Genomic DNA, 18,709 nt, shown 5'->3' with positions numbered 1-18,709 from the left:
CTCCTTAATTGTGCCTATTTACATACATGAAAAATCTTGGCCGATACTGTATCACAGCTTTTGAAATGGAATTACTTTTTTTGTGCATTATCTGGTGGTGGTCGATATTTTTTTTTCTCTCTTTTATGCCTCCATGCCTGACTTGAGTAGAAATGAGTCCATGAGATCATTCCACATTCCTTACAGAGCACTCTCGCAACATAGTGATGGGAAAATTGTCTTCTATCAGTGTTATGAATGTTATGACTTTGAAATAAACCCTAATTTTTATAAAAATGGGTAAGAGTAGTCTAATTTCTATTGTGACCACTAGATGGTGCTATTGGTTAACCATTTAATGGTCTGTTTTGACAAAGGAGAATGGCACTGCAGAAAGGCAGCTAATTAAATAAGTGTGGAGGAGATTTTGATATGTTAAAAAACCAAGATATAATTGTCTGTTAAAAAAAAGTAGTTGCATTACCATTCACTGCCTTAAAGTAGGCCTAGCATATTTAATAAGTGTATTTATTGTATTATGATCTATATATAATAGTTTAACATTAGATTGTGTAAACCTTGGTGTATATGCCTGAGCACTAATTCATACAACCTCCCAGTCTAATAATTCTGTTTACCATGTTTTTTTTACCAAATGTGAGAGCTGGACCATTGGCTGGGTTGTCTTGATTTTCCTTGTAGATCCCTGGTCAGTAAAACTATAAGGGAAAATCCCAAAATGCAATCTGGCCATAGACCTTTCACTATGGTACAGTAACATCACAACAGAGTAAACTTTCAATTCATTAAAACTTTTTGTGTCATACCCATGGTTAAGATTTGCACGAATAATCAGAATTAATTGTACAAATGGTAACCAGGCATGTAAGGTAAGTTTGAACAGCTGTGTGCAATTAGCTTACTAGTAATTCAGTGACAGTTGATATGCCAGTGCCTAAAATCAAATTCACTGTGTACTTATTAATTTCATACAGAGTTCTGCTGACCGTATCCGTGAGCCAGAGGCTGAAGGGGACACTTTTTCTATGGTATTAGTCCCTTTTCAAATCTTTTGCCTGCTGCCAAAATCACCCCTGGAAATCAAACTAAAAAAACAAGTATCACATCCTACTAAGTAGAGTCAGAATTAATGTAATGATTATAGACCCATGTTACATAACTTTGCACAAATGTGATACAAATATGCACTTTTTAAATGTTAAAACTGTTGCCTACCACTCATGTAATAACTAATTTCCCACAACCGTAATAATTATAACTTTTGCAGGACATTATTATTAGTTTGTGGCACGGTACATCAAATTAAATACATTACTATAGTACAATTCTACCTGTTATATCAGTTGTAAATCAACTCTAACAGAACTGTGTTTGAAAAAAAGTTGCATATCCAGGATAAATATACTATATGCACAGGGTCAACAGAGCAAACTGGATCTGAAATGTTACCGATAATATTTCAATAACATTTATTTGGGAAAACCATGAAAAAAAGTCAAGAGAATTACAGATACAGATTAATCTTTGTCCTATACACAATCATTTATACACCAAGACATTGTGATTAATTGCCATAATCAGTCAGAAGGCATACACTCCGTCAACACAGTAACCACAAAGATGTAGTTGCAGAAAATGCAAACTCTAAACCATGAGTTGATTGTCATGTGCTGATTTAAAGTTTTACTCCCCTTCACAACTCTATCACATACATGTATATTTAGACTTCCTCAGCTCCAAACCTGTCCTTCCCATGTACTTGAGGAAGGTCAACTGTAGTGTATGCTGTGAAGCTCAGCAGGTGAGTGCTGCAGGCAGCTCATGTAAGTCCCTGTGTCTTGTCCTTCACTCTGATGCACATCCACCAGAAGATGGTACCTGAAGGATCAACCATAGCCAGTAGACTTCTCTGAAATCTCAGATGATGCCTTGTCTACCACAGCTTTCCTGTGGAAGTGAAAGGAATCCAGTGTTGTACACGTGTTTCCCACTTACAAACAAGGCTTCTAGAGGCAGAAAGAAATGTGATTTGTAGATCAGGCTTTTAGACATCATTCATGGTCACAATAAAATGTCATTATTCCATTAGAGAACAGAAATTAAGTAATCTTATACTAGCATGTGCAACCTTGCACAGTTTCATGGTTTCAGTCCTTTTTGTGAACTGGAGATGATGGGCAGCGCAATTGAACTGATATTTGTTTAAAAATAAGTGCAAATTGTGCAGAAAACCACCTTAAACATGCAGGCCTGTTATCACCACTAACACTTGATGCCACTCCCCTTCAACGTGGCATACAGTAGCCTACAGAATATTGAGACAAATGTAAAAAATATTAAAAAATAAAACCATTTCATTTACTTGAGGTGTACCTACCCATGCTCTTTTCCATCTCTTCAGCAATTTTTCATGGTCTGTTAACGCACTTCTCCATTCACTCATGTCTCTGGAGATATCTGTGTCTTCATCTATTCATAAATAGCATATTTTAATGGGCCTTACAGACAGCTTTGATGCATTGTTTAGTGACATGAAGCTACATTTTCATGTGCCAGTCTCCTATCCCTATCAATAATGGAAACAGACCTGTTTTAAAGTTTGCAAGTGTGTGTTCAATCTTTTCCACACACATGCCATTTCCTCATGCAGTAACACCGAGCTGACTAAGTTGGTGATCAGAGATCTCCATCTGCTGCTAACCCACAGAGGATATACTCAGCACACTTTGCAGGCCTCAATTGAGTTATCATGCAAGGTGTCCATGCAGATTCAGAACCAGCGGAGTGCAGTTGCTACCTCTGCGACTAATGCGGATGTGCACCTCAGCGGTGTCGTTGCCAGTGTTGGCTGTGGCAGTACAACGGTAGTGGGAGTCCTTGGACAGGTGGGTCTCCTTCACCCAGCTGCTGAGCAAAACGGTCTCCTGGGTAACAATAAGCCTGTGCTCAGTGACTGACAACAAGTGTGGTGTCTGTCCATCGACCAGCCAGTTAATGTGCACATCACTGGGACCTGAGGACAAACAGCAGTTCAGGGGGACATGGCATTCTGACTGCATGACCTGACAAAAGAACCTCTTGTATGGTTAGTCATCGACAGATCATCCTGCTTACATCTCACAGGACTATTGTTACATCCAGGCTCTCAACTTCTCACATTTATATATATATATATATATCTCTGACATGCATTCACCTTAAACTTCAAACCTACAGGGCCTCTGTCAGTTAGCATCTGGCTAGCTTAGCTGTGCTTTAAAGTTGTAGGCCGGCTACTTAAACCGGAACATTTGGGGTTTATGCTTGCCGTTCCCATACTTGCGCCTGGCGGCACCATTTCTGCTGGAGCACCATGCCCCAGTGGAAATGGCGTAATTTCTGGCTTGCGGCGCTGTGCAAAAGGATGGGAACAGCGAGCAGAAATTCTCCTTAACAGGAATCTGTGTGAATGCTGTGTACAAACAAACTTGGACTCCGGCGATACGCTGCTAAACCATCTGGAAACCAGAACTACGATATCCAAACCGTACAATGATACAATAATGCCACTAAATGTTGTCGATAACAAAGTTAGACCCATGAAAATGTATTGTCAATACGCTATTAATTAAAGTTCTATAAATACAATCAGCATCACATCTGCCAACAAATGTAAGAATTTTGGGAACCAATATTAGAAACTATTCAAAATATCAGGGTTATAATGAATTTAGCTGGTGCTTGAATGTAACATGAAATCAGGGATGGATTACCGAATGGGCCTACTGGGCCCAGGCCCAGGGGCCCATGAGCTCAGGGGGGCCCTAAGCCAGAGCCTCTGCATGAAGTCGCTGTTATGTATCTCTGATTTGTGGGTGTATTTTGTTCATTTGCTGTTGGCTTTAATTGAGTTTAGCTGCGCTGTGTAAGAAAATGTGTATGTGCACTGTCAATCCTGTTGAGGAACAGGTGAATTTAGCTATTGTGCTGTTTTTTTTTTTTCCAACAGCACAATTGGTAATACAATTTTTTTCAACAGCACAAATTGTATTTCCAATTTGTGCTGTTGAAAAAAATATTTCATTACATTTAAGTAAGCCGTGCGCGAAGGGGGGGGCTTTTCCATGTCCAGGCCCAGGGGCCCATGGTTTCATAATCCGTCCATGCATGAAATAAATATTGCCCTTGGCCGGTAAATCACTTTTATCAATGGCGCTAAGTGTACAAATTGTGAAAGAAGAATCCTTTATTTGCGTGTCAGTTAACCGTCAGTTACGGTTGTCCACGTTGACTGAAGTAAAAGGCCTATATTACATTTCATTGTAATACACAGTCAAAGTAGTTCTAAATGATGACATGGGCCTACAAGGGAAGAAAAATACATAGCCTACAGACAGCAGCAATAATGGTGGGTGTCGGTCCACAGAGGTCAGCAGTTCTAAGGTTTAAAAAGTTGTCAGGTGTCCCCTTAAGCTCCACTGCTGGGTAATAAGCACCTATGGTTTCACCAAACAGGTAAGGAGCCTTGGGGTAGTCTTAGAATAAGCAACAGAGCAAAGCTCAGTTCTGTCCATGTTTCACTATTGTTTATTTTATTATTGATATTATATGATGTAATGGGACCTTGAATGCCATGAAAAATGCCATTAAATCTATTGTATTATTTGTAAACCATGTTAAACTCTAAAACCCAGCTAAACTATTAACAGAACAATGGCCCTGAAGTGTTTTGGGCAAGGACAGTAGTATTACTAATAATATTATTAAATTGTGAGAAAAATTATACATTACAAAGATAACCAGACATTAATTGTATCCGATTTCAATAACACATACCTGTCTTAAATATATGTAAACTCTAGATGCTTGGCATTACCTTAATTTCAGTCAATATTCTACTTTTCATTATGCATTGATCCATCAAAACACACACACAGACACACACACACACGTTGTGATTCCCCCATTCCAGACTGGCAAAATTACAAGGACAAGGGTTTTCCAACCATTTGAGGTCAACATTTATTTAGCCTCCCTGTCAACAGTAACCAAAAACTGCAAGACTGTATTTACATCAAATGTACAAAATATTTACACTATTCAGGAAAACCATGGATAGGTAGGCATGGATAAGCTAAATAATTGACACAGTGATATTACCCTTTGTTCCATAGAGGCTTGACATAAAAAATGTAAAAAATTTAAAACAAAAAAATTATGAATTTTTCCTAACACAGCTGCTCATCATCAGTAGAAGTAGTTTGTTTACATTTGCAGTGATGATTTGCCAGGCATTAGTGGGACAAAAATAATCTTGGAAAAATACTAAATTTTAATCTGAGAAACTTTATCCAGTTTAAAGAAAAACACACAATAAAACTGCAGGACAAAATAAATTACCTTGTAGCTTAAATAATTTCAAAATATGTCCAAGCTTATATTATATTCTACCTTTACCACTTTAGTGGCGTTAGGAATAATGAAAGTAACATAGGAAGTGGTCAGCTCCCAGAGCCAGGATGTTTCACACACGAGACAGGCCGAGAGGGATGCTATGAGACGTGGAGAGCATGCAACACATGACAGAGGGGAAGTGCAGGGGTGACAGGACAGAGGTCAAAGGTGCCACTCACCCACAGCTAGGCAGAAGAGCAGGAAAACCTGGTGAGTGTGGACCCCCCAGGCCTGATCCCGCAGCATAGGCGGGAGCAGCCTCACCACACCCTGCAGGGCAGCGGAGAAGGAGGAGGAGGGGCGGGGGGGTGAGGAAGAAGGAGAGATAGAGGGACTACTTCCAGAGGTGCACACGGACGAGGTGTCAACAGGAGGAAAAAAGACAGCAGGGGCTGTGAGGGTGACAGAAGAGTGCAAGACAGGCAGGAGGGAAAGAGAAAAGGAAAGGAAAAGAGTGAGTATGTGTGTGTCAAGGAGGTAATGGGTAGGAAGAGAAGATGAGTGCACTGAGGAAAACAGCTGGGAGGTATACCACAGATCATACACTGATGGAACAAATGTGATGTTATGCCTTTTGAAAAGGCTTCAAGAGAAAATAAAAATGTCAAACATAAATTTACCACAGAAACCTACAAGTCAAATAAAATTCAATAACATCACTATCTGTATAGAATTATTGTACATTAAAAGTTTGGTAAGAAGACTTTCTTTCTCACCTGCCATTGTCTAAGATGGCCCCTGACTAATTGTAGAAGCCTCATATTTGAGGAGACCATAGGGGGTATACACCTGCTTAACAAAACAGATCTGAATAAACTTTTTCTCTTCACGTTTCAAAAAGGGAGGTCCACAGCTGCAAATACTTCATGAAAAGAAAACATAAAATAAACTAAAAAACACAAATTACAAGAGTCCCTTGGTTTAGTGATTTTCTGTATGAGTGCAAAAACCATCAAGGAATTCAGCATATTTTTGGTCAAGTGTGGTACCAATCGTTTGTTGTATTTGTTAGTCTGTGGTAGTGAGATTGTACATCTTGCCCAAGCTCCACCTGGATTCACATATTCTCCGTTAAAAGACTGTTCGGATGAAATCATGGCATCTGAAAGGTGCAGCTCACAGAATGCCACTTTTGCAGCCTGTAGAAATATATTCTGAACCACTTCAGCTGTTTGGGTTTCAGCAGTCTCCCATCCATGTCTCTTTACGAGTCCAATCCGTCTCCCAGACAGGGCCCTCCCGCCCCCCCTCTTCTCTGAGCAGTGCGTTTGGCCTCACGATGCCCCCCCCCCATCCCCTAACTGCCCAAGCATTTAATGGTAAAGTTCCAGAACAAAGTCTGATCAAACATCCCTGAGGTTTACCACATGTGATGGACCACGGTCTGGAGGCAACTGATTCATATCGGTCACAATTTGATGTAGGCAATTCAGTGTTTCTGTATTGACACACAGAAACACTGAACCAGAATTCAAGATGTACAAACACAGAAGAAGTACTCCATACTCCAATTTGGAAAACATCAAGTTCACTTACCAATTTGGTAAACCATGTTTCCAATTTGGAATTCAATTGAGTTGTCTTGCAGAGAGATGCACAAGGTTTTACACAGGTTGTTCAGTTTAAAGCTAAATTCTATATTACAAAATTTAAAATACTTTTCATATTGCATCAAGCTCAAGAGGAAAGGGAGGGAGGGAATGTTTTGGGGGAAAGTGTAAATAATTTAGCAGAACATTTCTGTTCACTAAACTTGAGTCGTACTGTATGTGATAAGCTTGAAATGACGGACAACTAACTGCTCAACAACTGAACTCTTTGCCTGAATTACATGAGGAATGAAAAGTGGGGATTTGGGTTTCCCCCTCTCACATGTCTGTGCACTCCGTACAGCTAGTCAGCATCTGCATACTCAATAGGCTGCGACACGCAGTCCACATCAAAGGGCCTCTCTTTCGGAGGGCTCTCATCACCATAACCCTGCGAGGGAATTTGGCCGTTCCCACATTCAGGTTCCGTTTCATAGCCGGTGTCACGGAGGGCACGCAACTGAGCTCCGTTCTGGAACAGCTGCTCAGTCAGCTCGGGCTTCTCTGCCGTCGTCTCCATGAGTCCCGCCTCGCAGGCCACGTACTCGGGCTGAGCCTTCTTCTGCGTGCCCAGCAGGGCGGCACGTAGCCGCAGGCATGGCGCTGGCAGGTACCGCATGTAACAGTTGTATGCCAGCGCAGCCAGGAAGAGCAAGAAGAAGAGCAGGAAGAGGAAGAGGAGGGCGCTGCTGTTGTCGTGCTGCAGATACTCGGCCGAGGGGTCCAGCGTCTTGGTGCTCGGCTCGTTACTGGAGGGGGGCATGGGCTGCAGGGCACTAGCGGTGTGGCTGATACTTGAGCTGAGGGCTGGGGTTAATGGGGGGGTTTGCTGGGTGGAGCTAGTCAGGGCAGATGTTAGTGGAGGGGGGCCGGAGGTGATACCATTACCTTCAGCAGGTGCAGTGGGCACGTTGGCCGGCTTAGCGCCGGAGGAGACTGTGGCAGGAGTGCTCGCGGAGGACGACGAGCGGGGGAGGAGGCCAGGTGAGCGCGGCTTCACCGGCAAACGAAGTCTGTATCCTGCCTCCAGGCTGCTGAAGTCCTTGCCGGCGGCCCGTTCCACAGACCAGCACTCGTAGACACCCTGCTCTTCAGGGCCCACACTGTAGATCAGCAGCCCCGTGTCGGACAGCAAGTGGAACTTGGAGGCCTCGTCGGTCAGGACGCTACCATTAACTCTCCACAGTGCCACTGCTTTGTTGGACAGCAGGGGGCAGGGCAGCTCCGCTGAACTCCCTGGCTTCACTACCATGTCCTGGTACTCCTCGGGTGCAGATCTCCTGGCTGCAAAGTGGAAAAGTGTATTTAGAGTGTATACAGGTTTCTTGGTGCATCCCGCTTCCCATTCTACTATTTAACTGTCTGCATTGCAAAATGCAAGAACGATGTCCATTTTTAGCCAGGCTAATCATGAATTGCTTCAGCGAGGGCCTTCCAGGCTTAAGTTAGGACAGAAGGCATCCTAACTTAAGCCTGGAAGGCCCTCGCTGAAGCAATTAATAATTAGCTGCTGCGCTCCCTCTACTCACAAATCCATTCAGAGGCTCCATAACTCAAAGCACCCTGATCAACCCTGCTGATAGGCTAACACACAGGACATTGATGGCTGCACTCTCCAGGCTTTGTGGAGCAGATGCAACATCCTTATCATATTAGCAGCCTTTTCCTGCTCATTACTGGACATTATCAACCCCTGCACTCCATTCATTTACCTGGGGGACATCTGTCAGCGTCACCAGTCAGGCTCTGGATCAAACGACTGTAAAAACAGACCAGAAAATAAGCATTAGGAGTGTAGTCTAGTCAAATAACAATAATATGTTGAGGATTTATGTTACATTGTGAATCAGTATATATAGTCATTACAAAAAGCTATGTGGGTGTTGGACAGCAGATCCATGCATACCTGAGATCTGTGACATCCTGGTTGTTGAATATGTTGACACATGCTGAGGTCTGGGGGTCCCAGGCACAGTAGGGGTCCCGGGCCAGGATGCAGTCCCCACAGGTGGGGTACTTCTCACAGAAGGCAGTGGGCGACTGCACCACACCAGAATCCGAACCAGCATACAAAAACCTGGCCTGGTAACGCACACATATGGACAGAGATATTTAACATAACATGCCACTAAATAAGTCATTACACCCGTCATTCACGGGCAGCATAGCGAAACACATGAAGCGCAAGTCTCAGCAGCACTGGCCTAAAAGATCCATCAGGCAGCAGGGTATTCAGTTTCAACGTTGGGTTCTGTGGTTCTGAATATCAGTGTACAAGAACCACAAACAGGTATCTGATGTTTGTGAGGCACAAGGATGAACAATAGACACACTTGTGGGTATTGGCTGCAAAATGAAAGAATGACTTGTGGTTGTCTGATTGTGCAGACTCGCTGTCTCCATCATCGGAAAGTTTCTCGTTCCCAGTCAAGTAGAAATGCAGCTGATATTACATGGGACAGTTATCCTAAACCAGCGGTGTAAGCAAAACTGAATCTGATCTGGGGGGGATAAGGGAAGTATGGCTAAATTAATAACTATCTGAATAAAAAAATAAAGGGGGGAGCAAATGTAATAGCAGAGATGAGCTGTTCTCTTTGGGCGCTGGAGAAGAGGCAAGCGTAAATATGCAAAGCTCACCAGATGTGGCTGATCAATGCATGCACCATTTTCTTTCTATTGGCTCAGAAGCCATTGCCTTACCCCTTGTGTTGACAGAAGCAACGTCTTAATGGCCTCAGCGTTTTTGAGGAGCTGAATTTCCTCCACCGTATGGACTTCTCCCTCATAAACCACAGATTTGTGCAAGACTCCTTTATCTGGTTGAAAAAGCAAACGGCAGTGTTCATGTGAAATGGAACCAGAACAGTGATGTAATAACTCCTCAGAGTTGCCCAGCTGTGACAGACAGACAGCCTCACCTGTCCCGGTGAAGATGACGTCATACACATTATTATCAAGGGCAATGACCCTCTCCACAGCGATCTGCGTGTAGTTGACGTCTTTGGTGATGAGCCTGGGGCCGTTGCCAATAGGCAGCACTGGGTCCTCCAGCAGTGGGTGGTCCTTCACGAACTGTAGGGTTTTATCTGGGAGATGCAGCGAGTTGCTGATGTTCTGCAGACGGTTGTGGTTGTTGATGCACTGCAGGAAGAGAGCAGGTTTCTTTGATGATCAACTTACCTACTAGGAGGATGCAGTAGTGCACTCTGTGCACCCACATGGTCACCTCACACACACACCCACACACTCTCTGTGAGTGTGCACCCATACTCTCACCTCACACACACACTCTCTGTGCACCCATACTCTCACCTCACACACACACTCTCTGTGCACCCATACTCTCACCTCACACACACACTCTCTGTGCACCCATACTCTCACCTCACACACACACTCTCTGTGCACCCATACTCTCACCTCACACACACACTCTCTGTGCACCCATACTCTCACCTCACACACACACACTCTCTGTCTCTCTCTCTGTGTGTGTGTGTGTGTGTGTGTACCCATACGCTCACCTCACATTAGAGGTCTTGTGGGGACATGAGCAGAGAGAGAACAAGCCGACTGGCTGTGTTAGACATACTAAACACCAAGGTTATCACCCCTACTTTTTCTGATAAAGTAAAGTGAAAGTTATTTTTCACCACACACAGATTCCCCAAATACTGGAACAACACCTAACCTGACCAACACGGACACTGACCATAACCACTGTGAGTTAGTCGGGGGGCTCAAAGGGCTTAGTCGGAGTAAAGACAGCCTCATCTCTACCTCTACAGGATTCTATGAGGTGAGTAAGGCAGTGCTTAAAGAGAAACATGGCTGATACAGTATCTTCCCTGGTGACATGCTGGTATGCATGTCAGCCTGTCTGCAATTGCTTACCAGAAAACAATAACATAACCATGTTCCCTAGACAAACAAGGTCACCTTTGAAGTTGCTGTTGCATGACTTATCATGCCTTTCCGTTCCTGTGACACCATTTGCAGCTGATCAGTCTAGATGACAGCAGTTTCTACATTCTATTCAGCATTGTGCTGGTGATGAACAGTTGCTTGCCATGACACATATTGTGTCCTTTCATGGCTTGGTTTTATATCATTTATTTGAGTGTGGCTGGAGGCTTAGGGATAGGGACACAAAAGTGCTTATTCTTCTATTCAGTTTTATGAGCTTTTGTTTGAAATAATTCTATTTTTCATGTGTAGATATAAAGGTTTATTCTAGAAGTCATCCTGGCAAAGTGTTTTGGTGCCTAAGCTTACGGCCGTCCACTTCTCTCCATCTAAGGGGGCTGGCATGAGTGAAGTACGACTCACCGCTCCAGGACGAGGACTGGGGGTGATGCCGTTGTATCTAACCCACTTTGTGTGGGACTGTTCTACAGTGGCTTTCTGCATATATTTCCCCTTTGAGAAGACTTCCTCCACAGATGACATGTTGTAGGCACACACGGCTGACAAGCCAACATTCCCCCTGAAAGAGACAGAACAAAAAAAAGTCAGTTAAAATAGACTTTTAGCATAGACATTTAGCATAGACTTAACAGATGGTGAGAGCTAGCCTGGCCATTACCAGCCTGTGACTCCATTTCTTTCCGTCAGTCAGTCTGGCAAAACCCCATGCATTTTCGTTTCCGAGATGGGCGGGTGCTTAGCTTGAGGTTTAAAATCATTGGAGTTGCCTTAACCAATCAGCAACGTTTGGTAAGCATTCGGTCTCCCCAGTCTCTCCATTACTAACGGGGCCATCTGGTAGATTAAACTCTTCCCAAAGCCAGTTGGGAGAAGAGCTACGACGTCCTTTCAAATCATAAAACTTACAAGACAATCCTCTTGTTCTCCTTTTAATTTTCTGATGTTCTCGAGAGTTGAGACAACTTCTCCGATACCTTTTCGTGTCTCTTCCTCCGTCGCCATTTTTGCTATGCTGGTAAACTACAAACTCCGCTGGACTACATGCACCTTGGCAAGGCGAGTTTTGCGTCACAGCTCTGAACTGTTCGCTGATTGGTGCGGTTGTAGGGGTGAAGCCTGGAAACGATGTTAGGCGGGGCTGGGCCAGACTACGTATGAGCTTGAAATCAAATCAGGCGGAAATACGTAGGCTGGTGTCACCAGGTTAGGTGAGAGCAGCAGTTTAAGATAAATGTGATAAATAAGACAAAAGAGGAAATTAAGTGACTGGTGAAAATCACAAGACAACCCACTGGCATTCAGAAACCGCACCAGCACACCCACCATTGAGAAGTGAAAACTCCATAGATGACAGTTTCCCTCCAGTCTGGGGTCTTCAGGATGAACACATCATGAACCACGTTGAAGACAAAGTTCAGCTCAGGCATGGAGCACACCAACTTGGCCTTCAGGAAGGACGTCCACTTCTTCTGCAGCGTCCTCTGGCCACCCAAGTCACCCTGGGGAGAGGAAAAGGAAACGGTTGAGGGTGAGTGGAGTTGAGCCCTTTGATAGCGTCACAAAGTGTAAGTAAAGCTTAAACCTTAAATATAAATATTTTAAGGGAACCTTCAGACATCACTCAAATTAGATCAGAGAATCAGAAGTAAGATCTCCACCTGCTTGAATGACGAAGTGAAACCAGCTTAAACCCTCCATTGTCTGAGGTAGCCTAACCCCTGATTAACCCTTCCACTGTGTTTAGACAGATTGGCGTCCAAGAACGCACTCTGTGCCAGATGACGTGCTCACCTTGCAGACGCGTGCGATCCTGGGGATCAGCAGCTTGCCATAGAACTCATATTCCACAGACACCTCTGTGAAGAAGTAGTAGATCTTATCGTCTTCATCATCAGCGCTGGTTTTGCCCTCTCTGATGACATCAGCAAACACAAAGCTGGGCTCTGAACACAAGATGAATGGGTAAAGTAATGGATTTGAAATCTGTAATTAAGATTGTCACACAAAAATCATGTGGCAAAAATTGGATTTGAAATGACGATCGTAATTACCATTAAGCCAAGATGTGGAGTACTCTGTGCGCAACAGACTCTGGGACAGGGAGTATCTGGAAATGATGGGTTCGCTCCCCAGGAAGTTATAGGCCGTTCCTGAGTACAGGTCTCCATCTGGGGGATCACAGATCTGACCTTTAACACACACTTCCACAGCCAGGACAGGAGTAGCCACTCTAAAGTGTACACAGAGAAACAATAATGTCTCTTCCCATGGGCTCCAAGGCCACTGGGATACTGGGTCAACTCACCAACCATGACGGTGGTAAAACTCTGTGCAGGATCGAAGGAGCACTTCCCCCTCCCATCCTCCTGCTTCTCCTGAAGCTTGAAATCTTTTAAAGTCTGGAAAACAAGTCAAAAAAAGATCAATTGTGGTCACACAGTATTAAAAAAAAAAAAAGGTTAAATGGAAGCAAATCTGTAGAGAACCATGGTTGACATACCAGGTGGTCACACTGGGGCTGGAAGGCATGCGTCCCACAGACGTACAGACTGTCTTTGTTGAGGACTTGTAAAACCCGAATGTAGTTCAGACATTCTGTCTGTGAGACACACACAGACACGGAAACGCATGGTAACTCGTCTGACATGCTCAAATGCCCATGGAAGACTTCATAGATAGAAGAATACTGATAGTGGATTTAACTGACATTCCAAACATACCTCTTTTGACTTTCCTTTTGCAATGCATTTTTCCATGTGTGTCTCTGGAACCTTCCAGATGACCTGTGTGGAAATAAAAAGAAGTGTTTAAGTATCATTTGATTTAAGGGGATAGTGGGTAACTCAAGTATAAAACCCTGAGTGATCCCAGTGAAGCATTTGGCTTCCATATATGCGTTGTACCTTGTTTTTCCTCACAGACACATCCTTCATGCTGAGCTCGAAGATGGCCTCCCTCGCACCCACATACAGCACATGCCTCTCCTCACTCAGGAGCAGCATTGAGTAGTTAAAGACGCCAGGCTCAGAGAACTCCACCAAATTCACATCTGTACATAAAAGCAAACACATTTTCATCAGACCAATGAACCAACTTAGACAGACTTTATGACCATTTCCAGATCCTGGAAGTGGAGGTTAATCAGCCAATTCAGTTAGGGTTTCTAGCCCTAGGTCTGAATTGTTCAGTTTGAAAAAAATGAATCAAATCTCGTTAAGAATTTTCTTGTTTATGAAAGTGTAACAGTGAACTTCCTGATGTGAGAGAGAGAGAGAGAGAGAGAGAGAGAGAGAGAGAGAGAGAGAGAAGGCAGGAGGGCACAAGTGAGAGATGATTTACGCTGAACTTGGCAACACTTTGCGTTACGCTATGTCTGGCAGCATCCGTCTTACTCTGCAGAGGCGACTCAGGTTGCTTGTGCCTAACGCTCAGGCATAACATCAACACGCACACCAGCGCGCGCGCACACACACACACACACACACACACACGCTCAGGCATAACATCCAACTCGCACACACACGTTTGGAAACCCCCACCACCTGCCATGTGCACACGATGAAAGCAAACACTCCGTCTCAATGACTGCCTTCTATTTTGCAAGTCTCTGAGGTGACACCGACTTTGATAGCATATTTACATATTCCATGCAGCAGATCGTTTATAAATGACACAGAATTAGCCTTAAGACAAGGCCAACCTTACAAGGACAGTGAATGAGTAACATAAAACGCTTTCATGCGAATTCTTTTCTACCTTCATGTTTCCAAGATGTCCTGGGACCACTGGATGGGCCGTGTGTGGAGACCTCGAGGAGCAGTCCAAGAAACACTCCCAGAACACTGAAGGCCATATTAGTTTCCGGGATCTTTGGCAGAGTGAGGTTACCTCTGTTAGGGCAGACAAACAAATTAGAATCTAGTCTGTGAAGAGAGAGAACAAATGCGAGGATCTCAGAGTGAGACCGATAAAGACGTGCAACTGATGAAGCGTGCAAATGGCTAAACATCTTAAGCCACAAAGCCCACTTCCCTTCTTCTGTTGGTGAGCAGTGCGTGTCTCTCCGTGAAGCAGGCAAAGAGAGAAATGGCACAAAAATAAGAAGAATAGAGATGATGTTTTAAGATTCTTCACGGTTTCCCTCCTGGATTTAAAAAACGTTCCTTTTCTGAAGCACTTCATTTAAACCAAACTTAGGAAAAGTTCGCCAAAATGAGAACTGTATTTTTGAAAAAAATGTCACTGCCCTACTTACACTCTACGCAAAGCAGATCAAAATCATAGGTTTGTGTGACTAAACTATCAAGTTATGTAATCACAACATGCACCTACTTCCCTGTACCAGAGAGGCCCCATGCCTTCAGTCACCACAAACAAACAAAACTACTCTTCAAGGCTGAACAGTCATGACCATTTGACTTAATTAGATCTATTCTGTGGTTAAAACTTTTCCACTGTCTATGTGTGACCAAATGTAAACACAGTTTCACTCATGGTATTTCACTCAAGCAGCCTTATCAGAACAACCTGCACAGGTGTAGGGAGTGGGGGCGGAGAGAAAGAGAGAGAGCAACTTCAAGAGAAAAAAAAAACATGATGGCATTGGCATAAAAAGAGTTGCAAGAAGCTGATTGTAGCGTGAACACATTCCTGACACACGCTGCTCTTCTCTGCACACAAACCCTCAGGGATGACTGGGTGCAGGGTCAACACAAACACTCGTACTGTTTAGAGAAAGGCCTGTTCCTACCTTTTGCTTGTCTAATTTAGAGTTCTCCAGCCGGCACTCCCTAGCTATTCAGCCGTCCCTGACCTCCTGTTAGAGTTGATAAGTGAGGTTAACAGCCTCCCTTGACAGAGCCGGCTAGTGTAATAAAGAGCCATGGAAGCGAAAGATGACACCCAAGATAAAGTTCACTGTCCAGTGATTCTCTGGCTTTTGTTTGTCTTGACTAGTTACCCAGCAAATCATGACTACAGCCAATGACAACTAAGCCATGGCTCATTGTGAGATATAATACTGAAATGGTTCATACAACTGGAGCCCTCACACTGTGCCAGAACAAGCTGAAGTGTTCATGGCATTCTGTCTGACAAGGAGCTCGCCAACATTAATGGTTAGCACACTCATATGTGGCACATGTTAAACATCTTCAAAATCCACACGCAAACCTATCCAAAAGCCTGTCCAAATGTCCCATTGGATTTAATCTGCCCATAACCCCTGCCAAATTGGGTCAAAAAGCAGAAAGCTCAGGAGTAAATCAGTCCCTTGGCACACAACAAAATTGAATTTAAAGCATTTATAAAAAGTACAGTATAAGAAGATTATTTTTAACCTCTTTGTCAGCAACATAATACGTGGATATTAACATCAACTATAGTGTTACTTCCCTGAAATTGAACACCTTTCGTGACAAAAAGAATCCCACCTCTCATTGAAAGCAGGAAATACTAACCCATTAACCAAAGTATTTTGATTACTAGTAATGTTCTTGTTTCACATCAAATGAGGTGGAAAGCAGACTTAGAGGGGAGGCGCCTGATAACAATGCCCCAAGTCTTCTTTTAGCCTTCTCCCGTTTCGTCTCTTGTTGTCCAGAGGTTAACCTGAGATCACAGAAGATTGCTCGACCTTCTCATTAGCGGGCAGCTCTGCGCCGGCTGTAGTCCAGCGAGTCCTCTGTAGTCCTCAGACTCTGTGCCTGGCGGTGATGTGCTTTTGGCCAGAGTCCACCACTAGAGCTGGAGTTACAGTAGGTAAGCTGTCGCAGCCAGATGGCTACTACTGGTTTGATTTTTGTTGCTTTTTTGTGAGGCTTGTTGAATGCTAAGGGAAAGTGATTCTCCATCAGAACAGGTTAAGCTGGTTCTGTTCTTTGGAGTTCCGCCACAGCAGAAAATGAGCCTGTTTGACTCCATGAAAGATGGACGAGGGTCAGGGAAGGTTACATAAAGGTCTGCAATTATCAGATTCCCTTCACACTGCCATCTGATAACAGGTGTTCAATAACTGCACTCTGATAGCAGGTAGCCATTTGCACTGGTCATAGACAACAGTCTATGGTGTTATTGACCATCATTGCATGGAAATTCTGAAGAAAAAAAAAAAAAAAAAAACTTATACTGAGGAAGTGTACCCTTATTTAACTTCAATGAAAAAAGCATTCCAAGAACACAGCGCATTTCCAGGTATCTGATATTCAGGTGGGGGAAATGTATCTGGTGCTTTTAACTCCATTGAAGATGTCATGCTTCAATGATTGACAAAGCTCAGTAGTATTCGGTAAAGCCTCTCTGTGCCCTTGCGTCAAACCTAGGGTTAGTAGATATTTAACACCACAATTCCTTATTCCTTCACGATATCTAGTCTAGAGGAAAGGGGGTAGAATGAAAGGGCAGGTTGTACTGCCAAGTTGCAGCAGGCCTGCAAAAAAACTACAAACTACAAAAATGACAGGCCTATGAAGCATTTGCATTGACTTTATGAGGACACTGAGCCAGCATGTTGGCATCACGGATATTGGTCTTTTATTGACTGAATTCAACTGGATGCCCTAAAGCCTCAGCAACATCAAAAGGTCAATATCAGGCATACATGAGCTTTTCAGTTGTATCCGCTTTGGAGAAAATACACCTTGGCGGAAAGAGGCGACACAGATGCACCCAGAGCAAAGCTTTAGAACTGGCCAGGCAGAGCAGCTGCTGCATAACCAACAAGCGGTTCCAGAATTTGAACATGAAGTAATGGCAATACAGTTCTACAGTGAACTTATCCAGGACAAGGACATTTCAGCTCATCCACAGCAGTACACTACTATTAATTGTCAGTTTGTCATCTATGACAGTTTGATTGCTAGAACCACAAAGTCATAACTTAGATGACTACAACTGGTGGGGTATTCTCTTAGCAGCTATCTCCATAACTTTGTGTGTTTTTCCACTTCATTCAGCTCACTTCATCCCACAGTAGCATCTAAATCTGTGGTTGCAATATTTCACTGAAACCAAGTAGCATTTCACTTTATAGTGAAGTCTGTTAATGTGATTATATGAGAATATGTTTTATACCAGACTTCTTGTCACCCACATTATTACCATGGCAACTCATACTTTCAGAAAGGTTACAATTACAAATATGGAGAAATTCTGTATCCTGATATAAAAAAAATTAAAATTGGCATAGGAGATAAAAATATGGTAAATAGAATGGGATCTACCAATTGCTCTTCCTTTACAGCTTGATTAGTGAGCAATTACAGGAAATCGGTTGCTAGCAATGCCTTTAAACAAATAAGATATTGATTGGATATGACAAATAAAGTATTGCCTAGAGGAGGGCCACTGCCACCAGACACTTCCTGCCCACACTGACTCACTCATGCCATAGTGATGTGCCATCCCTTCCAGAGAAGTTACTTTTGGGAGCTGTGACCAGGCTAAACTCAGCTGCAAAAATTCCTCAGACAAAAGAGCCACTATTTTGCTGATGTGCGAGGGTGACCTCGGAAGCATTTGTGTGAGTAACAAGTGGGTCAGCTACTACAATTTGCACACACCAGGCGGCTAGACCGCAGCTCCAAAGACCAAAAGTAACACTGGCAAAATAACGTATTTATAACAAGACCCGCAAAAGGAGGTCAAACATACAAAGGGCTTTTTGTTTCCATAGGGACAAGAGTAATCTCTATTCTCTCTGTGCACTTTCTACAGTAAATAAACAATGGAGCTGAGACACAGCACAGAGGGCCATCCAC

The 18,709-nt window shown here is 43.5% G+C and overlaps 1 protein-coding gene across 3 annotated transcripts in view; it reads right to left on the bottom strand.

Annotated features, from left to right (window-relative positions):
- Positions 1 to 1,533: 1,533 nt before the first annotated feature.
- sema4d (sema domain, immunoglobulin domain (Ig), transmembrane domain (TM) and short cytoplasmic domain, (semaphorin) 4D) overlaps positions 1,534 to 18,709 on the bottom strand; it is a gene marked incomplete at its 3' end in the record, with an annotated part of 44,564 nt that continues 27,388 nt past the window's right edge. The window contains exons 4-21 of one of the 3 annotated variants that reach the window (XM_080847933.1): positions 14,709 to 14,842; positions 13,856 to 14,001; positions 13,673 to 13,735; positions 13,453 to 13,551; positions 13,258 to 13,351; positions 13,004 to 13,120; positions 12,744 to 12,895; positions 12,276 to 12,451; positions 11,355 to 11,511; positions 9,944 to 10,166; positions 9,726 to 9,841; positions 8,929 to 9,104; positions 8,735 to 8,781; positions 7,911 to 8,306; positions 5,613 to 5,825; positions 2,798 to 3,013; positions 2,378 to 2,469; positions 1,534 to 2,006 (exon numbers count right to left, since the gene is read on the bottom strand). In XM_080847933.1, coding sequence (XP_080704059.1) covers positions 1,992 to 2,006; positions 2,378 to 2,469; positions 2,798 to 3,013; positions 5,613 to 5,825; positions 7,911 to 8,306; positions 8,735 to 8,781; positions 8,929 to 9,104; positions 9,726 to 9,841; positions 9,944 to 10,166; positions 11,355 to 11,511; positions 12,276 to 12,451; positions 12,744 to 12,895; positions 13,004 to 13,120; positions 13,258 to 13,351; positions 13,453 to 13,551; positions 13,673 to 13,735; positions 13,856 to 14,001; positions 14,709 to 14,805 — 2,595 coding nt within the window. In that variant the 5' untranslated portion in view covers positions 14,806 to 14,842. Of the gene's footprint in view, positions 2,007 to 2,377; positions 2,470 to 2,797; positions 3,014 to 5,612; positions 5,826 to 7,326; positions 8,307 to 8,734; positions 8,782 to 8,928; positions 9,105 to 9,725; positions 9,842 to 9,943; positions 10,167 to 11,354; positions 11,512 to 12,275; positions 12,452 to 12,743; positions 12,896 to 13,003; positions 13,121 to 13,257; positions 13,352 to 13,452; positions 13,552 to 13,672; positions 13,736 to 13,855; positions 14,002 to 14,708; positions 14,843 to 18,709 lie in introns of those variants that run through there. The other 2 variants (XM_080847932.1, XM_080847931.1) reach the window with 2 other exon arrangements.

Source organism: Sprattus sprattus (assembly GCF_963457725.1).
Source record: "Sprattus sprattus genome assembly, chromosome: 11".
Lineage (NCBI taxonomy): Eukaryota > Metazoa > Chordata > Actinopteri > Clupeiformes > Clupeidae > Sprattus > Sprattus sprattus.
This window is presented reverse-complemented; position numbering and strand designations above follow the sequence as displayed.